The sequence below is a fragment of the Propithecus coquereli genome, unplaced genomic scaffold (genome assembly GCF_000956105.1).
Source record: "Propithecus coquereli isolate 6110/MARCELLA unplaced genomic scaffold, Pcoq_1.0 Scaffold506, whole genome shotgun sequence".
Lineage (NCBI taxonomy): Eukaryota > Metazoa > Chordata > Mammalia > Primates > Indriidae > Propithecus > Propithecus coquereli.
In genome coordinates, this window is record NW_012150908.1 from 78,627 (window position 1) to 99,434 (window position 20,808).

The 20,808-nt window shown below is 40.1% G+C and overlaps 1 protein-coding gene across 2 annotated transcripts in view; it reads right to left on the minus strand.

Annotated features, from left to right (window-relative positions):
* Positions 1–20,808, minus strand: part of PLCXD2 (phosphatidylinositol-specific phospholipase C, X domain containing 2) — a 56,665-nt gene that overhangs the window by 17,488 nt on the left and 18,369 nt on the right. For both annotated transcript variants that reach the window (XM_012656520.1, XM_012656519.1), the window contains exons 2-3: positions 6,984–7,444; positions 1,408–1,649 (exon numbers count right to left, since the gene is read on the minus strand). In XM_012656520.1, the coding sequence (XP_012511974.1) occupies positions 1,408–1,649; positions 6,984–7,444 (703 nt within the window). The remainder of the gene's footprint in view (positions 1–1,407; positions 1,650–6,983; positions 7,445–20,808) is intronic.

The window sequence follows — 20,808 nt, forward strand, 5'->3', positions numbered from 1 at the left end:
AATGGGCCTTGGGGAGGCAGGAGGCTGTGCGGCCCCGTGGCAGCACCTGTCAGACCGCAACCCGTGTGGCTTGGCCCTGGGCCGCGTGACAGGGGATGAGAGGACAGGGCTGTTCTTTACTCTGCCTGGGAAAAGGTGCACAGAGTGCAAATTATCCAAAAGGGGACTTATGCCTTTCTCAATTCTTCTTGAGCATTCCGATCCTGAAGGCTAGAGAGAGAGTTTGTTTACAGCGGAGGCTGGCCTCGCAGACCAGCTCTTAGTCTACAAGGATCCAGTGACTCTGGGGATACACAAATATATATTAAAAAAAAAAGAAAGTTTATAGCTGTGATTTTTTCTGAAAGTTATAATACTGGTTTATAAAATTCTCTTTTCCAAGTTCAGTGCAATTAATTCAGTCAAGACTTAACAGAGCCACACAGAAAGAGGTTTCTGGTTCTGTCTATGGTTGACATAATCAGGAGCTTTCACCAAGAAAGAAAAATGCCGGTGTCCCTTGATAGCTAAACTCCTGCCAGGTGAACTCCTGTTATCCGAACTCATGTTATCCAAACTCAGAACCATGTAAACAGGGACTTGGTTTTGGATGACTCTTTCACTATCTGAATCTGCTCAGTACCTGGAACTCAGGAACCAAACTTACATTTGTAAATATCTTTTGTTACCTGAACATATTAGCTGCCTTGGCTTAGATTGCAAGGGACGCTCTGTTATCCAAATGTATTTATAACATTCGCTGTATAATATAAACATACATACATATACACATATACATACACACATACATGTACACACATATATATATATATGTATATAAACCATCCTTATCCTAAACATCTATCATGCATTGGTGTGCAAGATAAAGAACACCATCTAATACAAAATTACTGGAGCTTCTCCTACCTAATTGTACAGTCAGGCTCAATTCTGCCCTGAGGAAGTATGTGAAGCTATGGCATGGTGGGTGGCATCCTAAGCTGCTTCTTAGGACTCATGGTCACCATGTAAGCCTTTTGGGAAAGGCTTGAAGAGCCATCTACCAACCCCTAGCACCTAGCACAGCAGTCTATATTTAATGGTTCTTCAATGAGTGAGTATCTGGGCCAGCTCAAATGGGGCCATGTGTCAGAAGTAAATAGAAATGGCATTAGCTAAAAGTGATTAGTCTCAGTATCAAATATAGACAGTACAGTATTTGTGGCATAATGTGTACTTATTAATAGTGTTTTATTAATAAAGTTGTGCACCTCAAATGCACAGCTTTTTCAAATATAAGGGTTTTATTCTTGTTGTTTTTCTAAATCCTCCAACTATATGGTTTTACTGCTATTTATTCAGAATAGAATCAAGCTAAATGTTTTTTAAAAAAACACCTTACTTGTAGGGGTGGAAGCAACTTCTTACCTATGGACCAGAGTGTTCTTGAGGCCACCCACCAGGCCTCGGGCGATGGTCTTCACTCTGGGGGTGAGAATCGCTTGGGAGACGTGGAAGGAGCCGCGTGGGGCCCGCTCACTCAGAGTGGTCTCCAAGAAGAGGATTAGTTTGTGCACACTTGTGGTATTTGCCCAGGGTGCTGGAATCTTCTTTCCCGGCCACAGGAAGGGGTATTGCTTGTAGAAGGGACAGTGGTAGAAAATAAGAACCTGAAACATTCAAGACAGAAAAAATGAGAGTAATTCATGAAAAAGCTGCATCTTAACTTCTGGGTTTTATACTGTTAGATGAGAAAAAGGCAAACAAATATAATCACATGTGGAAATTCAAGAATTGTTATATATATTTTTTAGAAAATAATTAAGCAAAGATTTACTGAGCACTTACAATATTCCTGACTCAAAGATTCTTAACTGCTTTTTCTTTTTGTCATGAGCATCTTTGGCAGTATAGTAAAATCATGGACCCCCTTCTCAGAATTATATTTTAAATGAATGCATAAAATTAAATCGACAGCATTAGAAAGGAAGTCAATAATATGGAAATATAGCTATCAATGTATTAAATATGTAATACATTCATGTATATGCTTCATGATAAATGCATTAAATAAAAATATTTTGTTGTGAGTCTAGTAAATCCCACAATTTGAGTTAGTGATGAGCATAAATGGTATTTTAAGATATCTGCCATAACTGAAATAAGATATGGACACATCTATGGAGACAAAGTAACAAAGCCAGTGGATCACTGCCTGCTCTCATAAACAATGGGTATACTAACTTTCAATTGAATCTTAGTAAAAATGAATATGTAATTTTTCCCATCCAAATTCACAGACTTCTTAAATTTTACCCATACATAAGCCCCGGAGAATCTTTCAACGTCAGGCTGAGAATTCTGAGGTTGAATTGGCCAGTAAGGTCTAGAAGTTATGTCTCCTATGCTCATGAAATTGACACATAGCTTTTGGAGCTGAGAAAAAAACACTGAACTGATTTGTGAGTAAACAGATTTTCAATTGTGCGCGCTGACTTGGAATGAAATCGCCCTTCCCAGGACGGGGAGGGCGTGCGCCACTTCAGACAGGCAAGGCTTTGCAGAGGCAGTGGGCCTCCAGCAGGGCTGCTCAGGATGGTGGTGATTTTGAAAATAATTAGCAAACCACATTCACAGCATTAATTAGTCTCTGGGAGGCAGCGGTGGGACAGGGAATTGCTATTTCGATTGTCCCAATTCAGAGCTCTGTTGTGTGGGTTTCTAGAAGTAATTTTTTTTTCCCCTCCTGGGCACCAGTGATCTTTTCCTGGAGGAATGTCCTGTACGTGTTTATGCCGCCTGGACTGCAATCCTCGGATAGCTGGCCACAGAGCATAATCCTCTGGGCACCCAAGAGCAAGCGCTCTGAATGTCAGTCTTGTTTCCAGTGCGCATTTAGCTCGTGACTAAGGTGCCTGACTAACTGCTCCTGAAGGGGAGAGCCAGGCCAGATGCACTGAGCTGGGTAATGGCTGTTCTTGCTGTTTTTAATGGTTTTGAGTAATGTCTGACTGACTGCTAATGATGTCTGAGGTAAACACGTGTGTTAATGAGGTTAATCACAGGCTCATCGTAAGCAGATTGCCTGGGAGGGCCAGGAGGATTTCCTCCTGGCGTTGTACTTGGCTAGTTTGGAAGGCTGGGGCCTGCGGGGAAAGCCGGCCTGCGAAATGGGCCTTGGGGAGGCAGGAGGCTGTGCGGCCCCGTGGCAGCACCTGTCAGACCGCAACCCGTGTGGCTTGGCCCTGGGCCGCGTGACAGGGGATGAGAGGACAGGGCTGTTCTTTACTCTGCCTGGGAAAAGGTGCACAGAGTGCAAATTATCCAAAAGGGGACTTATGCCTTTCTCAATTCTTCTTGAGCATTCCGATCCTGAAGGCTAGAGAGAGAGTTTGTTTACAGCGGAGGCTGGCCTCGCAGACCAGCTCTTAGTCTACAAGGATCCAGTGACTCTGGCCCTGTGCTTTGCATCTGCCTCCCCACCTCACTCTGCTGTATTTTTCTCTGAAATATTCTCCCCTCCTGCTCAGTAGTTCATGTTCAGTTTTTCACTTGAAATGCAGATTAAAATCTCATTTCCTTTAAGAAATATTCCTTGATGGATCTCTTCTTCTGCCGAGCATTCCTTTATTGGGGGCCTCTGGCAGACAGGCTTATGCTGTGTTCTAGCACTCGGTTGATTTATTATAAAACACTTTTCTTCATATAGTACAGATCATCTGAGGCAGTTTTATCTTGTAATTGGCCACCAGTTGTCTTGTATATTCCTAGTGTTACGTATTCTTGCCTTCTCATTAAGATCATAAATACTTCCAAGATGTAGATTAAATCTTCTAACTCATTCTACCGTCAAAACCCAAAGCCACCAAAGTACAAATAAATATATAGCTGTGAGCTGTGAGGTAAGTTCATGTTAAGTTAATGAAATTTCATTGAATGGTAGTGCACTTCTTGCTATTAAATTGTAGTAATAAAATACTCAGGGAGTTCCATGCAAGGCTGCTCATTACATAATAAATATTTAAAGTTCACTGTGACACTGCCCCAGCAGGGGGAGACGACTGGTGACTCTGTGATCTCTTTGTCTAGCTTTTAAGAAGAGATGCGGCAGGGAAACACGGGGAAGAAAGAGGCATAGAGGGATTTTAGGATTTAATCTGATGACACTCCCCTTTTTCTGATATGTCATCACAGTCTTTCTTTTACAACTTTAGGAGTATTTGTAGTTGGATGACACGGTTAAATTAGCCCGTACCTAAAAACTATGATAGATCATCACTCAGATGCTAGAAATTCACTGTCCACACTGTTTATTATTCCTGAAGATACTTTTTACTCCTGAAGATTTTTAAACAGTTTAGTATGCAGTACGCCAAGCCATCCAGGATACTGTGTATTAAATTATAAAATTATGGCTGGGCGCGGTGGCTCACGCCTATAATCCTAGCACTCTGGGAGGCCGAGGCAGGCAGATTGTTTGAGCTCAGGAGTTCAAAACCAGCCTGAGCAAGAGCGAGACCCCGTCTCTACTAAAAATAGAAAGAAATTAATCGGACAACTAAAAATATATAGAAAAAATTAGCCGGGCATGGTGGCGCATGCCTGTAGTCCCAGCTGCTCGGGAGGCTGAGGCAGAAGGATTGCTTGAGCCCAGGAGTGTGAGGTTGCTGTGAGCTAGGCTGACGCCACGGCACTCACTCTAGCCAGGGCAAAAAAGTGAGACTCTGTCTCAAAAAAATAAATAAAATTATATCCGTATTCAAATTTAACCCTACCTGAATCCCAAAACTCAAAAGCCCTCTTACAGATCTCCATCCATTCCTCCCATTCTGCTTTCTGAGATCCTCTGATAATAGGGATTCATTAATGAAAAGAAAGTGTTTCATTGGCCTAATTACAACACCAGTTGTAAAAATCATGAAGATGTGTACACAGCACTCAGAGAGTATCAGAAGCCACAGGACCTCTGGAGAGCAAGGCAGCCTGTGATTGAGTCCTGGTTCTCACTAACCAGAGTTCTAAATCATGCCCAGCTTTCTCTTGGGCAAGTTGCTTAATCTCTCTATGCCTCAGTTTCCTCATCTATAAAATGGCGATAATAACAAAGTACCTATCTCATAGGGTTGTTGAGAGGATTACAAGAGTTAAGCCATGTACCTAGCCCATTGTAAGGGTTCACGTAAATGTTAGTAGTTGTTGTTGTTATTACTACTATCTAACATTGTAAAAGAGAAACTTCACTGGGAAAAAAGTCTCTCCAAATTAGACCTGAACAGATATAAACTTAGGTTTAGTGGTGAGAGGTGTGATAAATATTTGGAAAAATATTACTTACGGAAGTTTAGTGTGGAAAATGGCTTGAGTAACAGATACTAAGAATTAACTCATTAAGCCTCTATGGAGTCACTTTTAGGGGTGTGCAAAACAACCTGGTACTCGCAGTTACTCAGGCTGAGCCTGGGAGTCATCCTTGAGTCCTCATTTTCTTTCACATCCTGAATCCTATCCATTAGGATACCCTGTTGGCACTACCTTCCGATAGATTCAAAATCCAGCCACTAACCGCTGGGTTCCTTACTTCTGGCTGCTCCTCTGCCCCTGGTCTCTTCCCAGCACAGCAACCAGAAGGATCCCATTAAGACCTAAGTCAGGCCACATCCCCCTGTCCTCAGAACTCTCCTCACTCCAGTGAAAGCCAATGTCCTTACTGGTCTTCAAACCTCACGTGATCGCCCGTCATCTCTCTGACCTCCTCTTGCTACTCTGTCCTCACCCTTCCCCAGCCCCCTGGCCCTGCCATTCCTCAAGGATGGCAGGGGTACTCCTGCTTTAGGGCCTCTGCACTGGCTATTTCTTCTGCCTCCAAAGATCCATGTGATTAACTCCTTTAAGTGTCATCTTTTCAATGAAGGCTTCTCTGATCAATCTATTTAAAATTTCAGCCAACTCTCCAACCCACAGAACCCTGGTTCCCTTTTACCACACTTGACTTTTTCTTTTTCCACAGCTCTTATCTCTTTATAGCATTATATCATTATGTATATATAAAATCACCATTATCTGCGACCTATCACCCTCCACCTGAATAAAAGCCCTGTTAGGGCAAGGTATCTTTGTCTGTTTTATTTACTGATTTATCCCTAGTCCTTAGAAGGTTGCGTGGCACATACTTGGTCTTTAATAAATATTTTCAAGTGAATAATCTTTAACTGATTTTTAATCAAAAGCTCCTCCTTGAGTTCAAAAATATTTGCCTCTAAGATGTGCTGGTTAATGCATCTACTGAGCAAGTGAGCAACTTTATATGAAAGGTACTGCCCTTAACTATTATCATTTGGGATCAGAGTGGACTACATCTGGGCCCACATTCCTTTTCCTGGGCATGTCCCTCATGGGCCTAGGTTTGGAGGCTCTTCTCAACTTAAACAGTCCTGGGAATGCTCTCCCAGCTGGAGCCCCTTTAACGAGCTCTTCCTTCCTTCCTTCTTTCTCCCTCTATGACCCAGATTCTACAAAGAAGGCCTTTTAAAATGTTAACTCTTCTGAGATGAATCACTTCATATGGCTTTGTCAGCTAATGCTTTTCCTTATCAGTCAATACCTTGGCAAGGATTATCTGACACTGAGTTGAAGACAAGATGGAATGGACTATCCCTGAGGGGAACGAGGTGGGAGAAATGGACCTTATGGCAGATAGAATGGTAATGACCAACTGGACCAATTTCACAGCATTCCCTTGGGTTGGTTCTGCCAGGCCATTCAAAGTTAATTTAGATGTTAAACAGGTTGCTAGACAGGTTGCTTTAAATATTTGGCAAGTGTTAGTCCCAACCCTTGAGGCTATTATAGAGCCCAGAAACCAGTTGGCATATGTTTAATATTTCAAACAATCCACACCTTATAGCCTAAGAGCCCTGGACTGGCCCATTTTACAACTGGTGACACAGGAATAGCAGAAAGAATTAAGCCTTGCTCTCAGAAGCTCATCTCTCCTGGCCTCCTACCTGGTACGTCTTCTCCCATAGGTTTTTCAGTGTCATACTTTCCACACTGCAGGTTGGACACAGCTTGTTTCCAAAGGCCTCCTGGATCCGGAGAATCAGGCATTTGTGATGGGCCTCATCCATGGCATAGAAATGGTTAAAATCCAAGAAGACAATCTCTCGGGGGTGCTGTGTAAGAAATGAGTCAATCTCCATCAGCCCATCCCAGACCTTAATGCCGAAAAGCCCGTGGATGAAGTAGATCTCCTGATCAGCATCCCCTGGTTTGGAAGACACACGAAGGTCAAAATAGCGGATTCCAGCTTCTAGTTGTTCCCGGAATGTCAGGTTCTGAGTCACAGACCATTTCTTCATTAGCTTCTTCACCAAAGAGATCCTGGCGAGGCGTTTGATAGCCTGCGTTTGGTCAGGCCCCACTGGGGACTTTTCGTCTACCCAGTAGCTGAATGAATCATGGGAGCCTATACAAAGGAATAAAGGTGAAGAAAGGAGATGAGACAGAAGTTGAGAAAAATAAGACAATTTATAAGAAAAAAAAATAAGAACCAAATACACAAAAAATTGTAAATGAGTAGTTGCAAAAATTTTCAAGCTTGCTAGGAATGAAACACAAAAGTCATATAGTCTTATTAGCTTGTTAAGCCTGGGGTGATACTATAGTTCTCATATTAATATATTGCTAGTATGAGGTAAATTAATAAATAATCTTTTAAAAAGTTATTTGAAATATGCTTGCAAATAGGAGCTTTAAAATATTCATATCATTTGATCTAGTAATTTCATTTCAGGAAAGTTATTCTGAGGAAATAAACTCTAACGGTTGGAAAAACAAAGACATTTGCTGAAAAATATTCATAATAGAGACAAACCGGAGGTTGCCCCTCATAGAAGAATGCTTAACTGGGACATATCCATGTATTCATGCTGTAATTGAAACAAAGGATGTGAAAACACTGTGTCTATCTCAGTAATACTCGGATAAGCATTTAAATTTTAAGAAAGGCAGAATTAAAAAAAGAGTGCCCCCTTTTTATGCTTTTCAAATATAAAACATAAATAAATAAAAATTCCATACTATTTTACTATTGTAAAAATCTGAGTCAGTTGGAATGATTTATTGACAGATCAGGTAAACATTTTGATGGGCTCAATTCAGTTAATATGTTCCTCTTTTCAAATTCCTATTGTAATGAGCCAAAACTGCTATCAATGGTCCAAATGCACATTCTGTTTCTCTGCCTTAAAAAACAAGATGGTAGGATGAAATGTTCTATAAATGTCTGTTACATCCATTTGGTCTATAGTGTGGATTAAATCTGATGTTTCTTTGTTTATTTTCTTTCTGTGGTCCCCAACCCCAAGGCTGCAGTGCAATACTGGTCCACGGCCTGTTAGGAAATGGGCCTGAGCTCCCCACCACCTCCCCCTCACCCACGACACCCCACACTCCTGCCCTCAGTCTGTGGAAAAATGTCTTCCATGAAACTGGTCCCTGATGCCAAAAATGTTGAGGACCACAGGTCTAGATGATCTATCCAATGCTGAGAGTGGGGTATTTAAGTCCCCAGCTATTACTGTATTGAAGTCTATTGCTCTCCTCAGCCCTAATAATATTTGCTTTATATATCTGGGGGCTCCAGGGTTGGATGCATATATATTTAAGATTGTTATAGCCTCTTGTTGAATTGATCACTTTATCATTTTATAATGACCGTCTTTGTCTCTTTTTATGTTTTTTTTTCTTGCCTTAAAGTCTATTTTGTCTAATATAAGTAGAGCTATATCTGTACACTTTTGGTTTCCATCTGCATAAAATATTTTTTTTCTATCCCTTCCTGTTCAGTTTACGTGTGTCATGAAGTGAGTCTCTTATAGGCAGCAAATAGTTGTGTCTTTTTTTTTTTTTCCCATTCAGCCAGTCTATATCTTTAAATTGAGGATTCAAACCTTTTACATTTAAGGTTGTTATTGATAGGTGAGGACTTACTCCTGTTATTTTGTTAATTGTTTTCTAATTATTTTGTATACACTTTGTTCCTTTTTTCCTCTTTTATTGTTTACCTTTACTAGAAGAAAACATGGAGTAAATGTCGGGATGTTGGTCTAGGCAAAGATTTTATGGCTAAGACTTCAAAAACATAGGCAACAAAAACAAAAACAGACAAATAGGCCTATATTAAACTGAAATGCTTCTCCACAGCAAGGAAAACAATCAACAGAGTGAAGAGAAAACTTGTAGAATGGGAAAAAATATTTGCAAACTATTCATCCTCCGAGGGACTAATATCCAGAATTTACAAGGAACTCAAAAACTCAAAAGCATAAATAACAAATAATCCAATTAAAAAGTGGGAAAAGGAACTGAATAAACATTCTCAAAAGAAGACATACAAATGAATGGCAAATAAACACATGAAAAAATACTCAACATCACCAATCATCAAGGACATGCAAATCAAAACCACAATGAGATATTCTCTCTCCCTACAGTTAGAATGGCTATTATCAAAAAGATAAAAAATAACAAGTGCTGGTGAAAATGTGAAGAAAAGGGAACTCTTAAACACTGTTGGTGGTAATGCAAATTAGCATAGCCATTATGGAAAACAGTATGGAAGTTTCGCAAAAAAACTAAAAATGTAACTATCCTATGATCCTTCAACTGCAATACTGGGTACTTCTCCCGAGGAAAGAAAATCAGTATATCAAAGGGATACCTGCACTTTCATGTTTACCGCAGCGCTATTCACAATAGCTAAGATATGGAGTCAACTTCAATGTCTATCAACAGATGAATAGATTAAAAATGTATATATACACAATGGAATCCTATTTAGCTATAAAAAAGAATGAAATCCTGTTATCTGAGGCAACATGGATAAGGACATTATATTAAGCAAAATAAGTTAGGCATAGAAAGATAAATACTGTATGTTCTCACTCATATGTTGGAGCTAAAAAAATTTTTGAGCATGGGGAAAGGTTGGTTAACAGATACAAAATTATAGCTAGATAGGAGGAATGAATTCTGGTGTTCTGCAGCACTGAAGGGTGAATATGGTTAACTATGATTTATTATATATTTTCAAAGAGCTAAAAGAGAGAATTTTGTTCACAACACAAAGAAAGGATAAATGTTCAAGGTGATGGATATGCTAATTACCCTGATTTGATTATACATTGTATAGACATATTAAAATATCACTCTGTATCCCATAAATATGTACAATTATTATGTGTCAACTAAAAATAAAAGGTGGAGGGCAGAGGGTAGGTATTCTCCTGGACACTGAGGCCACCCTGTTATGAAGTACAGGTGACCACAATAGGCACATTTTAACTATAGCGAGACAATATTTCAATGGTAACTATTTTTAGGTGAAAATCATCTTTAGCAAGTGCCTTTCATTTTGTCATTGGATTCTATCCAGTGTCAGTCATCATTATGTCTATTATCCACTAACTCATGCAGTGGGCTAGTTTTGTTAATGCTCTGACTGCCTCCGAGAATGGGGACTCCACAGAGGTGGCTGCACTTTGCAAGCAAAATCTAGGAGGAAAATGCCTTTGTTCTGACACTACTGATTTTGTTCTTAACCACTACCCCCATATTGCAGTCCGAATTCTTGTTTTCATACTGGTTTATTGTCGTCAGTTTTCCATTTTACTAAATTTTAGAGTAGGCATTTCATACATAATATTGAATTTTACAAAATTCTGTTTTATGTGACATTATTTCCATTTTCTTGAAAATCATTTTGTGATGGCTTTACTATTTTATCTTCTCAGAAATAAAGTGAAAAAAAGAAAAAAGTGAAAAATAATGCTTTATTTTTATGTAGCATCTGGAACATGGAGGATATCCAGTTAAGTATTAAGAAAAGGCATATTTATTAATCCTTAGGCAAATTGAATTTTGCAAGTGAGAATATTGCCAGCATATTTCAGGTAAAAAAAATTGCCATTACTAATAGAAATGTGGAACAAGTCCCCCTGGATTTTCCACACTGGTTTTCTCTGTTAATGAGACTCATTGCATTTGCCTAATGCTCTGCTTCCTTTGGCTGTACAGAAAAAAGAAATTTTTATACCTCCTCATTGAGAGATTTATTATGCATACATTATATATGGATAGAGAACAGCTAGTTCTCTCTTTTTAAAAAAATTGTATTAACAGCCCAGCTGTTCAGGATTGAGTGTGTAATATAGTGCAAGGCACATATTGAACTTAATTCTTCCCTGGGCATCAGGGAATAACCATTATCCAAGCATGGAGAGACAAATCCCCTCTGGTGTTCTCTTGTTGGTGCTCAGCCCAGTTTCATCTCCAGAGGAAGATGTGCTAACAACCTCCAACACTTTTCTCAGTGTCTGAGGACTGTGCAGAAATGTGACAGCAATGGGAGCCCAGGGACCATTTTTAATACACAGGGACTTCCATGGTACCTAGCTCATCCCACAGAAGAGGGAGAATGTACTCACTCCCTGAGAACACTGCGTTGTCCTTTACCTTTTTGCTCCCTTTTCATTTCCCTGGCCCCACTTTATCCTTTCTGATATCCTGTGCCCAGCACCATCCCCACCCCCTCCTCCCCCCTCCACCTTTACAGGACAGGACAGGACAATGGAGCAGATTGCGGAATGTTTTATAGCAGTTGCCCTACATAGGCCTATAGCAGTCAAAGCCAACCATCACTCATTAACCACTATCAATATTTTTGCCCTTCTACTTAAAGCTTTTGCCTCATATGGAGTGGGTGAAATAACATTCAAGTACTTAAGTGCATTTAATTATTTCTTTTTGGAAAAACAGGTTAAAAATGTCCTCCCCTCTCCCATATATGCAATAAGCTATGCAATCTGCAAATGGTATTTACAAAAAGAAAATCTTAATATTTTACAATGCAATTTTTTTTTCTTCATTATCAAAGTTGCCTCCCTTTTTCTCCCCACAACTCATGGAAGTTATTTTGTTCTCTAAAAACAGCAATTTTCCCCTTCTGGACTGGGATGTATGAATAAAATTCAAGCACTTCCCCAGATGCGGAGGAAAAAACTCTGCCTCATGGGTCCTTGCCTTGTTCTCTAAGAGAATAGTTGCATGGGAATTGGCAGGGATAGCAGTTCCATGCGTTCTGGTTTGTTTTATGATAAGGTCAGAAAACGGTTTAGAACTGCACCCCTCTCTGATTTCTGCCTCTTTGCTGCTACTACCTGGCATTACTTATGCATCTTCACTCAGCCCTCTCTATGGCTCCTTTATCTCTCTCTAAAGTATATTTAAGTGTCACCCCTTTGTCTTAAAACAAAAACAAGCCCTTTCCTTATGTCTTACTCTTACATGCTACTATCTTCTTTCCTCTTTGCTGTCAAATTCTTGAAAGTGTGAGCCAGTCCTGCTGCCCTTGTCTGCTGTGACCTTCTCATTCCTTACCATCCAAGTCCGCCTCCTACCCTTCTATCACTACTCTTATCCTGACAACCTTCTAATCCAAATGGCTTTATTCGTGGTTTCTCTGAGGGCTCACCAAAGCAGCTTTCTTCTGGAATTTTGCATTCCCTCGTGCTTAGCGCATACTTCCGCAAACTTCCGGGTGTTTCCATCCTTCCTTTACTACTCTCCTTTCATCTCCTTTTCTGGTTCCTCTTCCTCCTTCTTGTCTCTCAATTTAAATGTTTTCCAAGGATCTGTTCTCTTCCTTTGCCCACTGTCAGAGACTTCATTCTCTCCCCCAGTTTACCTCAGCACACTTAGGTAGATGACACCACGAGCCTCATTTCTAGCCCAGACTTTCCTAAGTTCCAAACTCTGGTTCCCACCTTCCTGCTGTGACCTGCTGCCCTCCTGATGGCCTGCTCACACAGCACCTTGCATATTTTCAAAGTCCAGCTACTCCTGCTGGCCCTCTCACTCCCACAAATTGCTTCTCCTGGATTCTGCCAATAGTTCACTCAAACTTGAAACCTTGGACTCTATTTAAATTCTTCCCTCTTCCTCACCCCTTCATCCAACAGATTCCAGAATTTACATTTGACCATTACAACACATATCAAACTTGTCTCTTCCTTTAACCTTCAACTGTCATTCTTCTCACTGATATACTGGTTACTTGTCAAATAATCAGGACAAAAAACCCCTAACTTGGGTCCTTTCACTCCAGCCTCTTTCCAATTTGTTCATCCTCAAAAGGTCGTTTTCTTAAGACACAGCTCTGATGATGATGCTTTCCTCCCACCGCGCATATCAGGTTCAGACTCTAAACACTGGGGTTCAGAACTCTCTTTGATATGGCTCCAATGCGTTATTCCAGACGCACGTCTCACCAGGCCCCGACGTGCAGCCTGGCAACTGCTGGTGTGCAGTATATGTAGGTGGGCAGGTCTCCTTCTGGACTCTGTTCACTTTCTTTTGCTGATATCTTCTGTGAAATGTTCTCTCACCCCGAATCTGTCTATGTCTTCTCCCCAGCGCTTACAACCCACATTGAATAAGTTGCTTACTCTGTGTCTCAGTTTCCTCATCTGAAAAAGAGGCACAACACTACCGACCATCACAAAATTGTTGTGAATAGTGAAATGTATGCAAAGAGCTTAGAATAATGCTGACACTTAGTAAGTGCTGAACTATAATTATTGTTATTAAATACTAGCCATTCTTTATTAGTTAGAAACCAGAGAATGAAGGGCTGCTTAAATGAAGCTTCTTATCTTAAATTCTGAGGGTCTGGAAGATTTTCTTCTCTGTACGTGATCCATTGTTCCTCTCCATCTCATTGGTTGACGTGCAGGTGACAGCTTAGCCTCCACTCTGTTGACTGCAGCCACCCATCTCGTGGTCGCAGCCTAACCTTTGCCATCACCCACTTCTAAAATCTTAACATTTAATCTCCTACTTAGTCATCACAAGTTCTTTTACTTCTGCCTCATTGCAACTTGACTTCTGTATTTCCCCCTAATCTGAGAGCCCAGCACTGGCTTTATTTCATCCTTAGTTATATCCAAGGTCATTCATGTGCCACTTTTATCTGTGGAATTGACAATTATAATTATCTGAAATCTGGCAGGATTCTGTTGAGGCACATTGCCTGTCTATATATGTAGAACATGTGTACAGCCCAGAATGAGCATAGAAATATTAATATGACATTTCTAACATACTTTTTGACTAACAAAAATCTTTTTCTCCTTTTCTGCAGTATTTTTCATTTATAGACTAGATAACATGATTTTAGGAAATAATCGACATCGAACATTAAATGACTGTTTTTGGACTTCTCTGGGCAGAGAATTTTGTTCTCAGCTCAAAACTATTCCACATATAGCAGGAAATATGAACATACAAGTCCCTCCTTAATGCTCTACACTCCAAGGACCAATTTAAGCCCTTAGAAAGGTAGAGGGTTTTTTTTCCTCCAGTTTCTAGAAACTTATTTTTCTGCAATCCCTTCATTTTCACAATTACTACTCCTGTCTCTTCTTATGTTCTTACATAGTCAACAAGTATTAACGATGTTTCTTTTCCCTTTCTTTGTGTATACAAAACTCTGGACAATATATGTGGGAGCGCTTTGTAATCTAAAGCAGTAATTCGCAACCTTGGATGCACATCAGAATCACTGGGGTGGGAGGTCTGTGAAAAAACACCAGTTCCCACCCCAGACCCACTGAGTCAGAATCTCTCTGGGGTGGGAGTTGAAAGCTCCTGAGGTTATTCTATTGGACACCCAGGCTTGATACTTATGGCCATAATATAAGAATATGGTTTCCCAAGAAGTCCTTTGACTTCTGGGCACGGCCTTCTACAGTTGGTCTTCTAATACTTTCAACTCTTCGAATATAATCTGGTGACTTCCTTCCCATATCTGGGCAGATGCTTTCTTTACCTAAAATTCCTTTTGTTCCGGGAATGCCCCTTAGCCTTTGACCAATTGAGTAACCACACCTTGTTTGTGAAGAAGGAAAATATTGGGAGGCCTTGCTTTCCTTATCATGCCTCTAGCAGGTGGTTAGATAAGGATACTTAAGGTTTATTAGGACCTTTGGGATGTGCACTGGGTTACAGATTTCAGAATAGACTCACTGTGGCAGTGAAATCACAAGGGAAGAGAGAGATGCGAGTGGGAAAAGGTTAGCAAGATTTTTGGTCAGTGTTGTCGTTGTTTCCTCCTAGACAGTGTTAGATAATCTGAGAGGCCAGGTATGAAAAAACGGGCTGGCCTTGTGAAGACCAGGGACAACAGTTTGCTCTTTATCTGGAATACAAATTGCTGCTTAATTCTGAGGCTTGTTATTTGGGGATTAGAGATTTCAAGTGAGCGCACAGCAGTTTTTAATGAAAGTTAAAGCACTTTCATTACCCATTTCTTGCAAATTGGAGTAGCATCCATTTTCTGAACTCAGTCAAAATGAATTTAAAGCAAGCTTCTTGGGAACCTGGTTTCTAAATAAAACAAAAAGAATTGAAACCACATAGCCTGCAATGACACATTTCAATGACATTTCAGATTACATGGTGATCACACTCGCCACTACAGAGGGAAGAATGAATGACACAAGACTTGAGTGAAGCATATGAAAAAGAGAAAGAAACTCCCCATCTGGAGAGGTGGGGATGGTGACACATGTCAAAGAACTTCTGATCTCACATATTTAAGAAAACTCCAGTATTAACCTCCCTTGTGCACTCCTCTGCCCTTGGTGAGCCCTTCTAACTTTGAAGCCCATTGGCCCCTCCAAGCTGGTTCCCTGACTCCACCATCCCCACCCTGTGTGTACTCACACCATCCAGTTGTGCCTCTAGGCACTGACATCACAAAAATTGGTTCTTGGATGGTGAAAAATTCTTACTCTTTTATACATAAAGCACAGATATATCTGCAGTATTAAAATTTCATGGGGTGGTGGAATTAGAAGAGAAATGGCTAAAAAGACTCCTTAGGGGGGCAATATGAGCAAAAGGTGGACACACTGCTCTAGACTGAGATTCTTGGCTTGTCTGAGCTGGACCTAGTACCCTGTGCTTCTTTCGATCCTTAATTGGCCTCAGGGCCTCCAGCAACTGCTGCCCACCCATCCATAAGGTGACCGAGCATTGGAAGGCTCTATTCCCATCCCCTACCCACCAGAACACCAAAGAATTGATAGCCATTCAATTCCCTCTTTTACAGTTATCAAGTTAAGTATTTTCGCTTGCCACATCCAGGACCAAAATGCCATTTCTCTGTCTGCTCAGCCCTAAAGGACCCAAACTTGCAGTTTACAAGGTGTCAATTAAGAAAGAAGAACTTTACAAAAGGTCAGTCCCGAGACCCAACTTAGTGAATGACCATAGCTCTGAAGAAGCTAAATGGAGTGTTTCCACACTGGATAACAGCATACAGTCTGGTGCCAGTCCAGGTGAGTTCATAATCTGGACTCTATTGCTTGCTACCTATGTGACTGAAATGCCATGTCTCAGTTTCCTCATCTGTAAAACAGGAACAACATCAATACCAACTTCATTGGTTTGTTGTGAAGGCTAAATGAGTTAACACAGGTAAACACTTAGAAAAGTCCCTGGTCAACAGAATGAGCTTAAACATATTATTATTATTATTTATTATTAAGAAATTTGTGTCATCTCCTACAAGGATGCTACTATCTGAGAGACAAATAATTCTGGTTTTTAAATAATGCTGTGAAACCTTAGTAAAATATTTATATTTGACAATCTGCCATGGAAGTTAATATTTAGAGCTGGGAAAAATGAAGTCTTCAGTTTAAGTGATTTACTATAGGTTATATCCCAAACCAACATCAAAAGGAATAAGTTCAGATTGCAGCATTTTACAGTTTAAATTCAAATTGGCACTAAAATTAAAGTTATAAATTTTCTCTAGTTTGCTCCTATGTCAACACCTGGAAATACATGAATACAGTGACTACATAGTTTGAAAGAATAGGAGAGAAAATTCCAAGGATGTTATCGAACATTTTATTTTTAACATCATACAATTAGACATCCTCAAGTGATTTCTATAGAAAAACAAATATTTATCAAAAAAATCCAATCTGTTGTTGAAAACCTGTTGAATAGCAGATTTTTGGGGAGTGAAAGCCTATACAATCCATTATTGGAAATGGAAACATATAATAGTAGTGCTTTCCCAACCCATCAAAAAAACCTATCAGTTTTTACAAATATCACTAAAACACTCAAACATCTATAAAGCCATCCGCAAAGAATCATTCCCTAACACATTTTAAACACTAAACACCAGAACCAACACTTTCAGAAGTTTTTCTGTATTTTCTTACACACTTAAAACATTAATGCATAGTGCTTAGGGACATGAGAATGGCCCAGCTTATGTTAGGTTGCCTCTCTCAATATGCTTTATCACTTCCTATATTTCTTCGTATGTATGGGCTTTTTAGGCTGCTCAAGTTTGCTTATTTTATTCACAGGCTTTTTTCTTTTTTAGAAGACATTTCCACTCAATAATGTGGTAAGTTGAGAGCACTAATGCACAGCTCAAGTCTCCTGGGAGGGCAGCTGAGCTATGGATGCAACACAGTTTCCACCTTTTCGACTGCATATACTGACAACTTAAATGTTTTTGTTAGCTCACATGTGTGAACTCACTGTCGTGAGATTTTTGATTCAGATAGTGAATTCCAGGTAAAACAAATCTTATAAGTTGTTATAGCCTGTTTAGACAGCAAGAGTCTGGATAGGAAAGGATATTTATAGAAGTGTTTAGAACTTACGTCCTTAGTCACCAAAGTATTTTTGTGTATCTATATATGTCGGCACTAAAACTGGCCGATCTGAATGAAATCCAGAAAAAGCTCTTATTTGGGTGGAAAAATACCTTTCATTTATTTGGAAAAGTATGTTTAAAAGAATTGAAAAAAATCTACTATTTCACTGAAATATTTTTACTAATATCAATAGAGAGCTTCCAATAGATATTAATAATCATTCTCCGAAAATTATTTTAAAGAAAATATTATTTTGAGATCATTTTTGAAAGAGTCATCTAAACTCCATGTAAATTCCAATTTTTTATCAGTACTTCATCATATTATTTCTAGCAAAATTAAGACGGTCTGGTCCATTGTAAGCTTGGACTGAAAACATATACCGAATGTACATATATTTTCTATTAGGAATAGTCAGAATGTTCAATTAGGGCTTGTCTATTTTATCTTAGTCTGAATTTTAGGTCACATGTATGTAATCTGCATATTCTTTCTCTGACTATTAGCCTATACCTTGTCAAGTGAGGTCTGAGTAACGCAGGCAGCTTGCAAAAAACAAACAAACAAAAAACAGGTTCATCCATCCTCCCAGTTACCCACTGGAGCTGATGCTGCACAAAACAGCATTGACTGTCAACTTTATTTTTATAAATTAATATAAAATACATGAACAAAAAATGTTCTGGGTGAATTAATAAGATCTTAGCTGCAAAGACTCTTTCCTGTCCAAAAACAACAGCAACAACAAAAGGATATTAAAGGTGCCCAAACACAAAAGATCAAAAACCCTTGCTCACATTTTATCTCAATAAGGATGCCAGCTACCAGAAAGTGTCTGGGCAGCCGTTAAGGCTCAACTAGGTCAGAAGACAATCAGTGCAAACAGCAGAAAGAAACGAGCATCTTGCTTATAAAGAGAGAGAGAAAAGAGATTAAGTGTTTCAGCCAAAGAAAAAGAGTAATTTTGCTCCCATTTCTTAAGGAGGAAAGGGAGAGAACAGACTCCAAATGAAATTGGGATCAGAAGCCAAGGGGCCCAGCTAAACAATTGCTCTTCCTCATTCTGTCAGTCCATATTTGAGGGTTTTGGAGATGACGACCTGGTACTTGTGAAGCAATTTTAAAGAGTTGACTTTTTCTGAGAATACACACTCCCCTCTTATCCAAGGTTTCACTTGCTGAGATTTCTGTTACCCGAGGTCAACTGTGGTCTAAAAATATTAAATGGAAAACTCCAGAAATAAACAATTCATAAGCTTTAAATTGCACAGGGTTTGGAGTAGTGTGATGAAAACTTGCGCCATTCTGCCCACCCCTTCGCTTGGCACATTCACGCTGTGGAGGCGACCTGCCCGTTAGTCGCTCAGGAGCCACCTCGGTTGTCAGATGGACTGTCCGGTATCACAGTGCTTGTGTTGCAGCATCACAGTAAACCTCATTTTACTTAACCGTGATCCCAAAGTGCAAGAGCAGTGATGCTGGCAGATTGCTACAATTATTCTATTTTATTATTAGTTACTGTTGTTAATCTCTAACTGTGCCTAATTTATAATATAAATTAAACTTTTTCGAAGGTATGTATGTATAGGAAAAAAACATAGTATATACAGGGCTTGGTACTATCTGAGGTTTCAGGCATCCACTGAGGGTCTTGGAACAAACCTCCTGTGGATAAGGGGGGCCACTGTAAGATTTTATGTAGATCAGTGCAGACAGCAGAAGAGGAAGCAGCATCATGCTTATAAAGAGACAGAGAAAAGACATAAGTGTTTAAACCAAAGAAATTTACAGACATCACAGAGAACACTCTTTATAGAATTTCTATTAAAAAATCTCTCAACAATATTTTCTTCAGAAAATGAGCTTAAAAATGAGATTTAGACCTTCAAACACATTATCTCACTTAAAGTGCCTATATTTTAATGACTTGTGATTTTTAAGAAATTCAAAATTTTTTCAAGTGTATTAAAATGAAGACAGTCAAAACATTTCTATTGAAGATCATCTGATTGAAAACTTTGCATATGTCTCTGAGGTTTGGATAAACCACTTTTAATCTTACAAATGACTAAAACCATGTGTCTCAGTATGAATATGGAGCTCATCAGCAAGGACGAGTTTCCGGAGGAAGAGCCGTTTAGGAACTGCTCATTCCCTCGGCGTGAATATCCACTCTCAGAGTGAGATGGGATGAGGACTATACAGGAACACCTTCAGGACTCCAGATCCCCTAACACATGACTCTCACTTCCCATGGAGGCCATCACCAGCTCACTTCCCTTCAAGCGTTTTCCTAACTCACGACGGCAGCCAGCTCTGTCAGGGCTGTGGGCTTCCAGGTGCAGCCGTGTTGAAGGGTCCACCAGCAGAGCAGAGACGGAGGGGACCAGTCTACAAGCCTGTCAAAGTATTGCTGGAGTAAACTGCAAATTTGCTGCCAGTTGATGCAGGGTTTTTACCAGTGACTCCTTACGCAATGGGCAAGATACTGAGGGAAAAAAACCTGTCTTCAATGCACACAGTAAACTCTTTGTCTTGAATATGAACATATGCTAAGGAAAGTACGTTATTTTTAATCCCCACTCTCCTCTAAACAGAGTGAATCCTGGTAACTGTGGCGTCTTCTGTTTGCTAAGCACAACTGAAGTGTTCATCTCTGGCATTAATGGCTTTTGACATACTCGAAGCAGTGCTAGGCAGTGGGTGGGGCATGCGAGTTTGGGGACAGAAGCTTGGGAAGGCTTCATTTGCTGTACTGAGGAAGAGGAGAGAGGGTGAGAAGCTAGGGGGCTGAGGAGGCTGAGAATCCAAGGGGAAGGAGAAGGCATCAGAGGAGCTGCACGGCTGAGGAAGAGACTTGGGAAAGGAGACAAACCTCATGGTGCAATTTCACCTCTACATTTCTTACTAAATGATTAATAGATATTTTTAAAGTGACAGTTGCAGGGTGCCCTATGGTTAAGCTGTCTGAAGCACACGTTGGATGTGTCTCGGTCCAGCCCTGTTCTGGGGCCCCAATCCCACCGAGGGCTCTGCTCTATGGGGCCTTCCCTCCTGGCTTCGTCTTATCTTGTACCTGGAC